General features: G+C 48.1%; 6 protein-coding genes across 6 annotated transcripts; 2 read left to right on the top strand and 4 right to left on the bottom strand.

Annotated features, from left to right (window-relative positions):
* Positions 1–64: 64 nt before the first annotated feature.
* On the bottom strand, positions 65–1,069 carry RPL20A (60S ribosomal protein L20A; the record flags this gene model as incomplete). The annotated part of the gene is made up of 4 exons (XM_044846226.1): positions 65–223; positions 285–461; positions 524–708; positions 1,066–1,069. 4 exons carry the CDS (start codon positions 1,067–1,069, stop codon positions 65–67), a joined length of 525 nt encoding a protein of 174 aa, XP_044712142.1.
* A 608-nt stretch (positions 1,070–1,677) lies between these two features.
* CSN12 (COP9 signalosome (CSN) subunit) lies at positions 1,678–3,486 on the top strand (the record flags this gene model as incomplete). Its single annotated transcript, XM_044846227.1, has 6 exons — positions 1,678–1,962; positions 2,009–2,301; positions 2,358–2,589; positions 2,638–2,699; positions 2,749–3,160; positions 3,403–3,486. The coding sequence occupies 6 exons, from the start codon at positions 1,678–1,680 to the stop codon at positions 3,484–3,486; spliced, it is 1,368 nt and encodes a 455-aa protein (XP_044712143.1).
* A 1,151-nt stretch (positions 3,487–4,637) lies between these two features.
* On the bottom strand, positions 4,638–5,658 carry FPOAC1_001628 (uncharacterized protein; the record flags this gene model as incomplete). Its single annotated transcript, XM_044846228.1, has 4 exons — positions 4,638–4,671; positions 4,724–4,955; positions 5,008–5,417; positions 5,471–5,658. 4 exons carry the CDS (start codon positions 5,656–5,658, stop codon positions 4,638–4,640), a joined length of 864 nt encoding a protein of 287 aa, XP_044712144.1.
* A 1,462-nt stretch (positions 5,659–7,120) lies between these two features.
* On the bottom strand, positions 7,121–8,322 carry FPOAC1_001629 (uncharacterized protein; the record flags this gene model as incomplete). The annotated part of the gene is made up of 2 exons (XM_044846229.1): positions 7,121–7,824; positions 7,878–8,322. 2 exons carry the CDS (start codon positions 8,320–8,322, stop codon positions 7,121–7,123), a joined length of 1,149 nt encoding a protein of 382 aa, XP_044712145.1.
* Positions 8,323–9,072: 750 nt separating this feature from the next.
* On the top strand, positions 9,073–10,291 carry FPOAC1_001630 (uncharacterized protein; the record flags this gene model as incomplete). The annotated part of the gene is made up of 2 exons (XM_044846230.1): positions 9,073–9,313; positions 9,369–10,291. The coding sequence occupies 2 exons, from the start codon at positions 9,073–9,075 to the stop codon at positions 10,289–10,291; spliced, it is 1,164 nt and encodes a 387-aa protein (XP_044712146.1).
* A 444-nt stretch (positions 10,292–10,735) lies between these two features.
* On the bottom strand, positions 10,736–12,086 carry XYL1 (NAD(P)H-dependent D-xylose reductase (XR); the record flags this gene model as incomplete). The annotated part of the gene is made up of 3 exons (XM_044846231.1): positions 10,736–10,771; positions 10,830–11,623; positions 11,942–12,086. 3 exons carry the CDS (start codon positions 12,084–12,086, stop codon positions 10,736–10,738), a joined length of 975 nt encoding a protein of 324 aa, XP_044712147.1.
* Positions 12,087–12,343: the final 257 nt, after the last annotated feature.

Consider the following 12,343-nt stretch of genomic DNA (forward strand, 5'->3'; position numbering starts at 1 on the left):
GTTGATATTTCCATGATCCCGTTTAACACCCGCAGAACCTAACCATCCTCTAAACCGAAATCATTTAAGCGAAAGTGGAAGGTCGCTTCGCGCTGAAGAGCTTCTGGGTGTTCTCCTTGGTGATACGGTGGGGGAGGGGGAAGCTCAGGTTCTTCTGGGTGAGCTGGCGGATGTAAGGTCGCTTGATGTCCTCGGTCTTCTCGATCTCGACGACGCGGAGGATCTGGGTGGTCATGTTAGTAATTGCGACGTGGGGTGTGCGACTAGATGTGAGTTCGACGTACGTGGATGGACCTGAAACGGGCACGGTGGCGGGCGGCCATGTCGGAGTAGAGGGACTCGACGGCATCTGTTCGGGACAGCTCACGGTACTCCTTGTACATGTTGTGGGTGCCGGAACGAGAGTCGTATCGGATCCAGATACCGAAGTTCTTGACCTTGAGGGGGTGCTTCTCGTGAACCTATAGTATCCAAGTTAGCCTTGTCCGCTGGTTTGGTTGAGTGGAAATTTGCTGTTACGTACCGACTTGACGCTGACGATCTCACCAGTGGCCTTCTTGACCTTCTTGAGACCACGCAAGAAGTACCAGTATCGGGACTTAGCGACCGTCTCGTTAGGGGCGAAGATGGTCATGCGGTAGAGGGCGGGTGTAGGGTCAACCTCGGTGGGCAAGTGGCGCCCGATGACCTCGTATTCCTGAAGACGGCCTGAATGCATTGTCAGTATCTGATGTTCTTGATGTTAATTGATCTGATGCCGCAAGCCGGAGGATAAATGTCGAATTTCGAAAACGTGCTGTGTGTGGTGGGTAGGTCGAATTCTTTATGCTGAAATTCGAAACAAGGTTTCCTCGCCAAAATTTGCTGGACCCCGCCTCAACGAGCAATCGAAAGCTGGGCGAGCGAATATCGAGGTTGCTGTGGTTCTTGGTCCTTGGTCGTCGCTCCCCTCCTAATCGAGTTGAAGAAGTATCGAAATTGTTTTTTTCCTTCTTCTTTCGTTGTCTTTATCCTCCGGCTGGCGACATCGGTATGATCGAGCGCATAAAACAGAAAATTGCTTACCCATCTGTAATGCTGGTTAGTTATTTCCCTTGGTGAGTCTGTATTGTCGACTTACTGTGACGTTGGTCAATTCCGACTGCGAAGGTTAGTGAAGATGACCGAAGTTGAAAAATACCAAGCGATCGATGGGCGAAACTTGGAAAATTGTGCGTGGGGAGTTAAGGGCACAGATGACTAATTCGGGTAAACTACGGATCGGGCAATCGATTTACCCGACGATGGTGCATTGCGCTTGCTAAAAAATAGGGACACCAAAATAGCTTGACAAAAACACCATGGGTGACAACCGCTCGTATCCTTGCAGCTATTTTGTCAGGTAACCTGGGTGGGTCTTATGACCAATCAGATATACCAACGACGTTGTGATGGGAAAGGACGTGCGTGAGTGGAAGGTGACTTCAACGATTGAGCGAGGCTGGTAACGACTTGAATACCTACTAGGTACCTAGGTAACTTAGTACAACTTTGGCATTCCACCAGCACATTCTACTGATGCTGCGACCTACTGCAGATACCACACGCTTTTTTCTCTCGGATTTTATGTCAATACGTAAGATCAATTCTGGCTGAAATTCTCACTCAAAGAACAGCTCGTGCCTAATACCAATAACTATGAACACTACTTTCCAACAATTCGCCGAGGCTCACTCACTACGCAATGGTTATAAACTGGCGCAAACACTATCGCCTGTTCCTCCAGCTGATGACCCTCAGAGACTGATGGCTGTATGGCGTAGCACGAATTCTCACAGTGTCAAAGGCGACATCAAGCACTTTATCAAATCCAGCACAGCTCACAAACGGAAACTAGACCATGATGAGACCACAGGCTGGGTTGAGGTATACACTTCATACTGGAAAGCTGTCTCTGAGATCCTAGCAGGAGAAAGCGGAAAGGTAAGAAACGAGTCGATTGTGAGACCCCTACTAATTTGGAACGTAGTCTACATGGACGAAAGTGTACGAGGCATGGAAGGAACTGACCTCAGTACTCATCCGCGGATATAACTCTCACGGATTCGAAGCGTGGACTATCCCATCTCTTTATATGGTGGGCAAGTATCTGCGGTTATTCGCGATTAAATCCGATGAGGAGCGTCGAGCCAAAGCCTTTGACAATGGCCCGGGAGCTTCGTTGATATCGGATGATTTTGATCCTGAAACAGATAAACAACTTCAACTGAGGGACTGCGAAGGGCATCTCAAGCGTATTTTCTCACTATGTTTGAATGATAGGTATGTTTCTTCCCTCTACGAGTAAATGTACTATGGCTGATTAGAATTGCAATCAGAGCGCCACTCGAAGAATCACGAAAATGGGGAATCTACTTTGTTATCAATCTCCTCTTCAAGACTTACTTTAAGTTGAATTCCGCCTCTCTGTCAAGAACCATTCTCAAGACGCTGGCTGTGTACAATGACAAAGGAGACATGCCACCTCTGGAGATGTTCCCCAAATCTCAGCGAGTGACCTTTAAGTTCTACGAGGGTGTCCTTCTCTTCTTGGAGGAGAACTATATCAAGGTCAGTATGTCTCTACCTTATGGACAGAACAATCTAACATTATTTCAGGCTGAATCATACCTTAACGAAGCATGGCAACTGTGCCATAAAGACGCCCACGCGCAATCTGAGTAAGCATACATCACTGCCGTCTGGCGATGTTTACTGACTTGGCGACAGGCGAATCCTTACCTACCTCATTCCCTGCCGTCTTCTCACCAGCCATGTCCTTCCTACTAAAGCCCTCCTTGAGAATTATCCGCGATTACAGGACCTCTTCCTCCCTCTAGCTACCTGTATCAAGACTGGCAACCTACAGGCTTTCGATCAGGCACTACAGCGTGGGGAGGCTGAGTTTGTCAAGCGACGCATCTACCTAACCCTCGAGAGAGGCCGAGACATTGCATTGCGTAACCTGCTACGCAAGGTTTTCATCGCCGGCGGGTTTGATGAACCGAAAGAGGGAGACGCAGCCCCGGTACGTCGTACCAGAATTCCTGTAGCCGAGTTCCAGGCCGCTGTTAGTATGGGCAGTGGTCATTTGGTTGATCCGGATGAGGTCGAGTGTTTGTTGGCCAACATGATTTATAAAGTAAGTTATCAGCTCTCTTTTGCTCAACAAGGCGCTGGCTGCCTCTTGAGCCCGCGTTATTTCTTTGGTTGAAAATACGGAAGTGGTTACTTGGGCATCCGCGTGGCAGTCATTTGACTATATACTTGTCACCAAAATGTTGCCTCGGTCGATTGCCTGCCTGGTATTCACTACGCTTGCGCACACTCCCCTCCACCACAACCTTACAAATATCTGAGTCACTAACATGCATGCTTCTTTAGGATCTTATGAAAGGTTATATCGCACGGGAACGAGGCATCGTGGTGCTATCTAAAAAGGGAGCCTTCCCCGGGACGGGACTATGATATGAGGTTATCGAAGGAAGTTATTGGGCGACAAGCGTAAAAGCTTAGCATCGTTTCTTTAGACTTACTATTGCTGCTATGAAGTCACTCAGTAGATAGTGGAGAGATATCACGACAGTCAGGATGACGCCTGTGTCGACAAATCACGAACCAGTTTCCACAATGTCTATTGCATTTTCTTCTACAGTCAAAGCTCAGAAATGAGCCCGCTCGGCGTTTTTACTTATTGATGTGATTTTTTGCACCATATTCACGGCCAAGTACAGCAGCGTGCGCCACCCTTGCGTATTGCAGCTTCGCGGCTGCACCTCATATCTCTCTGCCCCCAACTGTTGATACGTTGCAAACAAGCATGGACTAGCAGGTATTTATTTCTTTTTGATGGCGTTTTGAGATTCTTAGACTAGGTTTTCTGTCGAATCCGAAGTCATGTTGATACCCCCGTAGTGCACGCTTGTAGTTTGCATGGTTCGCTGCCTCTCACTCGCATGTTTTAGATCGCACCTTATCCCCTAACGTGAATCACAGCCGGGGATCTCTTCCGTTGTGAGCAACCTAGTCACACATACCACAGGATTTGATTGGACACGCATGATAAATCTTGTGGGGTTAAGTTTGTTGTTTGTATCGGGAACTTTTGGTTCTCATTCAATTTACGATACTGGGAAAGGCGTGGTGTGAAGGCATGAAGTTTATTTGAAGGCTCGCTCTTTTCGAAATAGCTCGTCCAAAAGAGCGTCGTGAATAATAATACAGTTTTTCATCCATATCACAGACGACAATATTGGTGTCTTTAATCAAAAGTCATCGTGAAAAATACCAACCAACCCAACTTGCTCTTCTTCAGCGAGACCAAGTATCCAAAAGAAAGAATAAAAAACCCCATGCACCAAGAAATAGAGCCCTCTGGGGGCTAGTAAGAAGGGTATTCGTACAGGGAAAAAAAATTGACGCCAGATTAAAGCCGTTGAAACTCTGTGAATAAGCAAGTAAAACACCAAACTCCAAACGCAGGTATTCTCTTTAGTTTTATGGTATCGGCCAATCCTGTAAAGCCAGCATCTCGCGTTAGGAAAGCGGAAGGAAAATCGTGTTTCATTAAAGTCCGACAAAAGAAAAGGATAGAACGCCACGTGTTGAGGGAATGGGGATTAGGAGAAGTGGCGGTTTGAGCGAGGAGTGTTTCTATGGCGTGTTAGTTTAATGACCAAGGTTCAATATCAAGGCCGAAACTCACTGTGCAGTCGAGATGTCGTCGACATGGTTGCAGAGGGCGACAAAAAGATCAAAGAAGAGCTGAGTGCCACCGTTATACATCTCTAGTTGCATAGTTCCACTTCTCTTAAAGGTGCTGCGTGAGCGAATAATGAGAGCGAGATAGTGGGCTCGAAGCTTCGAGTCTGTGTCTGGAGTGTTGGCGTAGGCGTATCTGGCTGATGCCAGGATAGTACTACACTGGATTCCAGATTCTGAGAATCTTTGTAAGTAAGAGAATGAAAATGCGAGGAGGGGGAAACATACGAAGTCCCTGCTTTCGTAGAGACAGCTTCTTAAGCTCATCAAGGCCATATTTTTCCGCTGCGCAGTAGATGACCGTGTCCTTGAGAAGATCACCGTCGATACCACGATGGTAGACGGTACTTTCAACAGCAGCGCGCTGTTCTTCACTTGCCGCCTCGAGTTCATAAGAGTTTCGACGCTTATTGTGAACGAGACGAGGCGTGTAGTCACCTTTGTACAAGAACTCGAGAACAGAGCTAAAGATCTCGGGCTCTTCGTCGGGAAGAGAAATACGTTTGCTAGCGGGGTCCATGTATCCATTTCGTAGAGCGTGGCTAAAGAACGGACTGTTGGAGAGAACATCTTCATGGGCGGCAAAGAGACGTTGTTCGCTACCGACGACAAGAGTGACGATGGGTGAAGCCATGTTGCTGCGGTTTTTGTAAGAAATTGTTACTGAGATGGACGATAGCGGTACACTTACTCTCCCATTGTGGTATCGCCACTGTTGCTGGTCATGGAAGTCATAGTTGGCCGGCGTTGGTGGCGAGACTCATGTTTTCGCTTAGAGATACCACTATCCTTGCTGAATGAAGCACTGTTTTTGCTGGCCTTGTGACCTTTTGAGAAGCTCTTGCTTGAGCTCTCGTGTCGCCTGGAAGTAGAGAACATGTTGATGGGTCGTAAAGAAGATTTCGAATAAAAAGTCGAGATTTTGTATTATTAAAATGATAGGATTGTCTGTTGCTTTTATACTTGCTGGCTGATAATGTGGTGGGTGGCAGAGCAGGCAGAGATGGAACGAGGCAACAATAAAAAGAATGAGGCAGACGATGATGATAAAACGCCCGGAAAAAGATGGCCTCGGATAAAAATTGAAACCTACCTCAGGTTCAAATAGTGATTTTTGAAAAAGTGACCACTCTTCTGATTCGTCTCAGGATACGAGGAAAAGGCTACGGAATGGGAGAAATGAGAGCATCTTTATAACCTACGAGGCTTGCCCCGTGCGACTATGGGCTGCCTGATGTAGAGATACCCCCGCTGATAGAACATGCCTAATCATCCTTCGCATAAAGACGAGTCAGCCCTTGTTTGGTCTTGGTGATAAGTCGTAGCCCGACGCGATGCCGATGGGTATTACGCGTAGGGGAGGGGTGCGATATTGACACGCGTGCACGTGATCGTTGGATACGCATTTTAATTGACTCCAGGCGTCTGTCGTTGGAACTTTACAGGGGATGTCCAGTCACAAAAAGGGGCTGGGACAAAAAGAAACAAAAGCATGGACTGAATAAGTAAGGGGGCCTTATTAGTGAGTTTGACTTATGCCTCTTTAATTGAAGCCTTGACGCCTTTGTACACGGTACGTAACAAATTACAGCGGACGAAGAGTGTCATGGTTCGCCTCTGCAATTAGCAACTGTGGGGCTCTACGTGCTGAATGGGTCCTCTCAAGGCAGAAGCCTTCAAGCTCAGGGACTGCATGATAACGCATGCTCAATGATGGAGCTGCAAGGCCCTGAAATAATGGCCGAGCCTCGTCATTTTTTACATCATTCGAATCGCAAGTTTAAGTAGACTCAATTGGTTTCAATTGAGACTCGTATCTAGATGCATCAATCATGCATGGCTGATGAAGCTTCCAGCCATCTATCTAATCCTCACGACTTCACATCATGGCTTCTCGCCTCTGAGCACACTCTCAACCGCAAACAACTTTTTTCCTTTTTCCCCATGCTTCTTTAATTGATAGTGGGCCATTTAGCCTTGTTCCATGGTCCGTGGGTATGATTTAGCAAGGGGCACCAAGGCAAGGTACCTGGCATAGCTCTCCCAACACCTCCACACTCGGTACAGTCTGCTGGGTTTTAGTGACCCTTTAGTTCAAGTCTGGGATGAGATTTGAGGGTATCGACGGTGATATTGCCCGTTGTATGGGATCAGTTCCTTGAGCGTGACGGCATTTGGCAGTCACACACACTGTACATCCCTGTACATCCACGACTTGCAGATGACCGACAAGTTCCGAATTCACGCCAGAAGAATTTGAGACGACGTTACTCGCCCCTCTGACTGACCAGTTTCAAGTCAATTCCTTCCTTCCTTGTAGTATCCGAAGCTGCCCCCTTTCTCAACCCTCATATCGCCGTGCTTGTGTAACAGCCGTGACGATGGAGTGCGCGAGTGCTTGTTTGCCCGCTACTCTCACCATGGCTTCATTGTGCAGTGCCCCGCGTACCTTTTGTCGCTCCACCGGAAGCCCAAGCCGTTGACATCGCTGGAACAGCTCTTCGCCGTGATTGGCAGGCACAAGCTCGTCCTTTCCCGCTTCCACAATGAAGATCCCGGGCGGCGTGTCTGGAAACCTCTTTGCTATCATGCCGAGGTTGGCCCAGGTATCCAGATGGTTTCGGAGAAATGGCCAAAGATATTGGTACGGGAGCCAGGTCTGTGGATATAACGCTTGAAGCATAGCTCGAACATTTGTGAATGGTGTTTCGAGTATGAGACCACCTATTGTTAGATTGTGAGGGAATTCGCCTTTGGCAGCTAGATTGGTTGCAAAGCCACAACCAATGCTCTGCCCCCAAAGAAGCACTGTTGGCTTTGTTTTGTCGCTTTTCTCCGACTTGCTCTCATGTACTCCAGCTATCCATCGCAGTGCTGCCTGTGAATCAAGGTCTATCCCTGGTTCTGAAGGCCGATCATGAGACGTCCAGAACCCTCGGTAACTCAGGCCAGCAATAGTATACTGGATTGACGGTTCACTCTCGTGAGCTCGACGCATTATCCAGGAAAGATCTGGCAGTCGGGGCGGTAGTGATGATGCGTTTCCTGGGGCTTTCGGTAAGTTACCATGAGATATACGATCAGTGAGAACGGCCAACCTTGAAAGTATAGGATATAAACAGGGGTCTTTGTCTTGGCCTTGACAAGACTTGGTTCAGATACTGAAGGTACATCTGCTACACACAAGGCAATCTCAGTACCATCCAGCGACTTGATTCTCTCTTCCCTCCACTTTAGACGCCCACAGTCACGGGAAACCTCATCAATGGTCATACTGCGGGCATTGGGCGGTAAAAATGGATTGTAGATAATGGTATTCTGGAACAAGACCATCATTGCACACTTCCAGCACCATAATCCCACGAATAGGCCAGTGAACAGCAGCGGCGGCACGAGAAAAGGCGCAACATGCAAGGGTCTCATGCAGCCTGGCGAAGGCCTCAAGAATGCAAGTCTCTCTGCGCTGGAGCGGATACGCGGCCTTGTTCCTACGCAAGCAGCTCGAAAGTGCGGGAATGCGACGGCGACAGCGCGCAAGGTCATTGCATCACATGGCATTTGTGGTTGACGACGGAAGAAAAAAACATCTGACAAGGGATATAGAAACGTGGGATGCTGTAGTTAGGCACAAGGGGTACAGGGTTTATGACATGTTCGCTTGTCACTGGATCTGAAGAGGATGCAAGTGTGTGGATTGGGGATGTGATAGTCGAAGAAGATGATGGAGGGACGGGTAATAGACTTGATGGTTGATGTCTTTATCAGCACATGTCTATGAGGTAGTAATACATGCAGGTATAAGACAGATGGGTCTTTCGTTTTTTCAAAATCTTCATCGATTTAATTGAGTCTTTTTATTGATATTTTTCAACCTCCAACGAGATATCAAAGCAATTGTCTGATCAATTGTCTTATGTGTTCCGTGGTGTGATTGCTGATATCATAGCGATACAGTTACAACGATCAACATTTCTGCCCCACCAAATTATCTTGTTTCAGCCACCTCAGGAACCAACTCTACCTAAACGGTCTATACTCTTTGTCTTTTACCGTGTATTAATTTCTCAGCTTTTAATCAGCAATTCTCTTCTTCACATTTTCCCATCAGCCTTCTTCCTTCACGTCGCGCCTAACCCCCACCACAAGTTCCCATCGCAAAAGTCGCTTACAAACTTGCATCTGCCCCGCTATCCATTACTCTAGTACCGACTTCAACATATACCTTGATACCTACATCATCGCCCACTTCGTCTTTTGTTTTGACAAAACCCCACCAAAGATAAACTCGCAACCATGCCTGCCTCCGAAAAAGACAACGACGTTCATGCCCACATCGAAATCCCCGAGGGTGATGATCAGCCATCTCCGCGCGCAGATGGCGACTCCAGCCCTGGCCTCAGGAACAGCAAGGGCTGGGACGGCAAGCTTCGTGTCCCAAAGTCGCTGTCCATGGCAAACCCTGAGGCTTTGACCGACTCCGAGTACTCTGACGAAGAGAATATTATGAAGGGGGAGAAGATTGACGCTGATGAGGGTATGTTCATTGTTTCGTAGGCAGCAATGAGATACTGACCAATACTCCCGTGCAGACCTTCTCGACGATGAAGACCCCGAGACTGACGAAATCATGTGTTCTCACTCCCGCATCGCCTCAATTTCCTCCCTGCGTCTCGAGCGCTTCAAGAATGTCTCGAGAATTTGCCTCCGCCAGAACAGTATCGAGCAGATCGACGGTCTTTCTGCCCTCGCCGAAACCCTCGAAGACCTTGACCTTTACGATAATCTCATCTCTCACATCCGCGGCTTGGACGAGCTGACAAACCTTACGAGTCTCGACTTGAGTTTCAACAAGATCAAGCATGTCAAGCATATCAACCATTTGACGAAACTCAAGGAATTATACCTTGTCGCCAACAAGATCAGTAAAATCGAGGGGCTCGAGGGACTCGACAAGTTGACGTCTCTTGAGCTCGGATCAAACCGTATTCGCGAAATCAAAAATCTTGATTCTCTGAAGGCGATCGAGGAGCTCTGGCTAGCAAAGAACAAAATCACTGACCTCACTGGTCTCGGTGGTATGCCTAATCTGCGCCTCCTCAGTATCCAGTCCAACCGTATAAGCGATCTATCACCACTCAAGGATGTTCCCACACTTGAGGAGCTTTACATCTCACACAATATGCTGGAGTCGCTGGAGGGTCTAGAGCACAACCCCAAACTGCATGTGCTGGACATTTCGAATAACAAGATCACCAGTATCAAGGGTCTCGAGTTGCTTTCGGAGCTGGAGGAGTTGTGGGCCAGCTACAACCTCATCGGCGACTACAAGGAGGTGGCCAAGTATCTCGCCGACAAGAAGAGCTTGACAACAGTATACTTTGAGGGGAATCCGTTGCAACTGCAAGAGCCGGTGGCATATAGGAACAGGATCCGGTTAACATTACCACAAGTCAAACAGATTGATGCCAGTAAGTTCACTCCTGGAGAGCGCACCAAAGCGTGGTTTGGCTAATTTGTCTTGTAGCTTTTGTGAGAACATAAGAATTCGATTTCGGAAGGCATCAACATAGAAAGCAAGGCGTTTAAGGAAGGAGTTTTGTCTATCTATACTCGAAGACGGTATCAACGGAGCATAGAAATACATGATTCGATCGAAGCCAGTTGACCTGATTTACTTGATTCACTTGCCAGACAGATTTTGTCATCGAGACGTTGAGCATTGAGTATCACATGACAGCTTTCACTGCTAACTCTATGTCTCGATGTCACAAATGAAGACATTGGTCAAAACGACGCACATCTTATACAGCATTGTGTGGAAGGGTTAACTGTCTTTTGTAATCTATGAGAGCGGTTCTACAAAATGCAGCCCATCGTCATTTAACGCCTGATATCCCAAAAAATAGCCATGTTCCTATGCTTCTTTCTTTTTACTCATCAAATGTCATATCATTGTTTAACCAAAGATCCAGAGCTTGTCACTGGGGAAATACTGCAAGAAGAGTCAGCATTGGCACTTGGATGTTTTTAGAAGCAAAGTGAGAACTTACGTTGGTGGGCTTGTTGAACTTGAGGTTGAGGTTCATCTTGGAGATGCGCTTCATGTCCTCCTCATCAATGCTCCAGTCGAAGCAGTCAAAGTTCTGCTCCATGTACTTGGGAGTGGTGCTCTTGGGGATGACAGCAAGACCCTGCTGAGTAGCCCATCGGAGAAGGACCTGGGCGGAAGTCTTGTTGTACTTGCTGCCGAGGCTGGTGAAAACCTCGTGCTGCATGAGAGGAGAGGCAGACTTGGCAATGTCCATGTCGAGCTCAATGAAGCCGGTAGGGCCGAAAGAAGAGTAGGCAGTCAGAGCAATACCCTCAGCCTTGGCGAGACTGACAAGTTCAGCCTGCTGGTGGTAGGGGTGAAGCTCAACCTGGAGGGTAGCAGGGCGGATCTTGGCGTACTTGAGCAAGTCGTAGATGGCCTGAGCCTGGAAGTTGGAGATACCAATGGACTTGGCGAGACCCTTCTCAACGAGGTTCTCCATGCCCTCCCAGGTCTCCTGGTTGGTGGCCTTGCTCCAGCGGATCTCAGTGCCGGCATCATCGTAGTGCCAGCCAGGGGGGTAGCGGACCTCGGGGTCGACGTACTCGAGGGCGACGGGGAAGTGGATGAGGAAAAGATCAAAGTAGTCGATCTGCCAGTCGGCGAGCTGGCGGCGGGTGATAGGCTCGACGTTCTCCTTGTCGTGGTAAGTCTGCCAGAGCTTGGAGACGATGAAGAGGTCCTCTCGCTTCACGATGCCCTCTTTGATGGCGCGGGCGACACCCTCACCACAAGCCTTCTCATTGCCGTAGTCTGTTGCGAAATCGTGTCAGTCAGATTCTGGATGGTCTTGGCTTGGCCAAGTTGGCTTGTCCGGGTAAAAGAGAGCTTCATGAAGCTCCCACCCCACATTGTAAAGCAGCTCCCCGTGTGGTGGAGGGGTAGTTTTGCAGGGGTATTGTGGCTGTTTTCTCGGGCAATTGGCAGGTGAATTGAGGGGCAATGAGCAGGGGTTGAGCTGGAGAGGAGGGGCAGACAGATTGTTTTGTAAGAGACAGATCGATCCGTGAGGTGACCAGACGGGTAGTGTTGATTGTGATTGTGATTATGCTCAATAGGGGAAAGACATACCGCAAGCACCATCGAGCAGACGGTAACCAGCCTTGATAGCGTTGTAGACAACCTCGGCGCAGTTGTCATCGACCTTCCAGAGGCCGAAGCCAATCTGGGGCATGTCGAAGCCGCTGTTAAGCTTGATGTTTGGAACGTTGACCATTGCCACGGTGTTTGATGAGGTTGTGTATGAAAGAAGAGATTGGTGATACAATAGAAGAATGGGGAAAGAAAGGAAGTAGGAATGGCAACACAGAGGAGGGGAGAGGAGTATTTATGTTGGTAGAGAGGGAAACGTATGTTGTCTGTCTGCTGTTCTAGAGTGTATGATACAAGTCCTCATGGCTGCAGCATGACAACAAAAGTAGTAGCTTATAGTAGGGATTAAATTGATAAAGACACTCCTTTTAAAATCCGAGG

This window comes from Fusarium poae, chromosome 1 (assembly GCF_019609905.1).
Source record: "Fusarium poae strain DAOMC 252244 chromosome 1, whole genome shotgun sequence".
NCBI lineage: Eukaryota > Fungi > Ascomycota > Sordariomycetes > Hypocreales > Nectriaceae > Fusarium > Fusarium poae.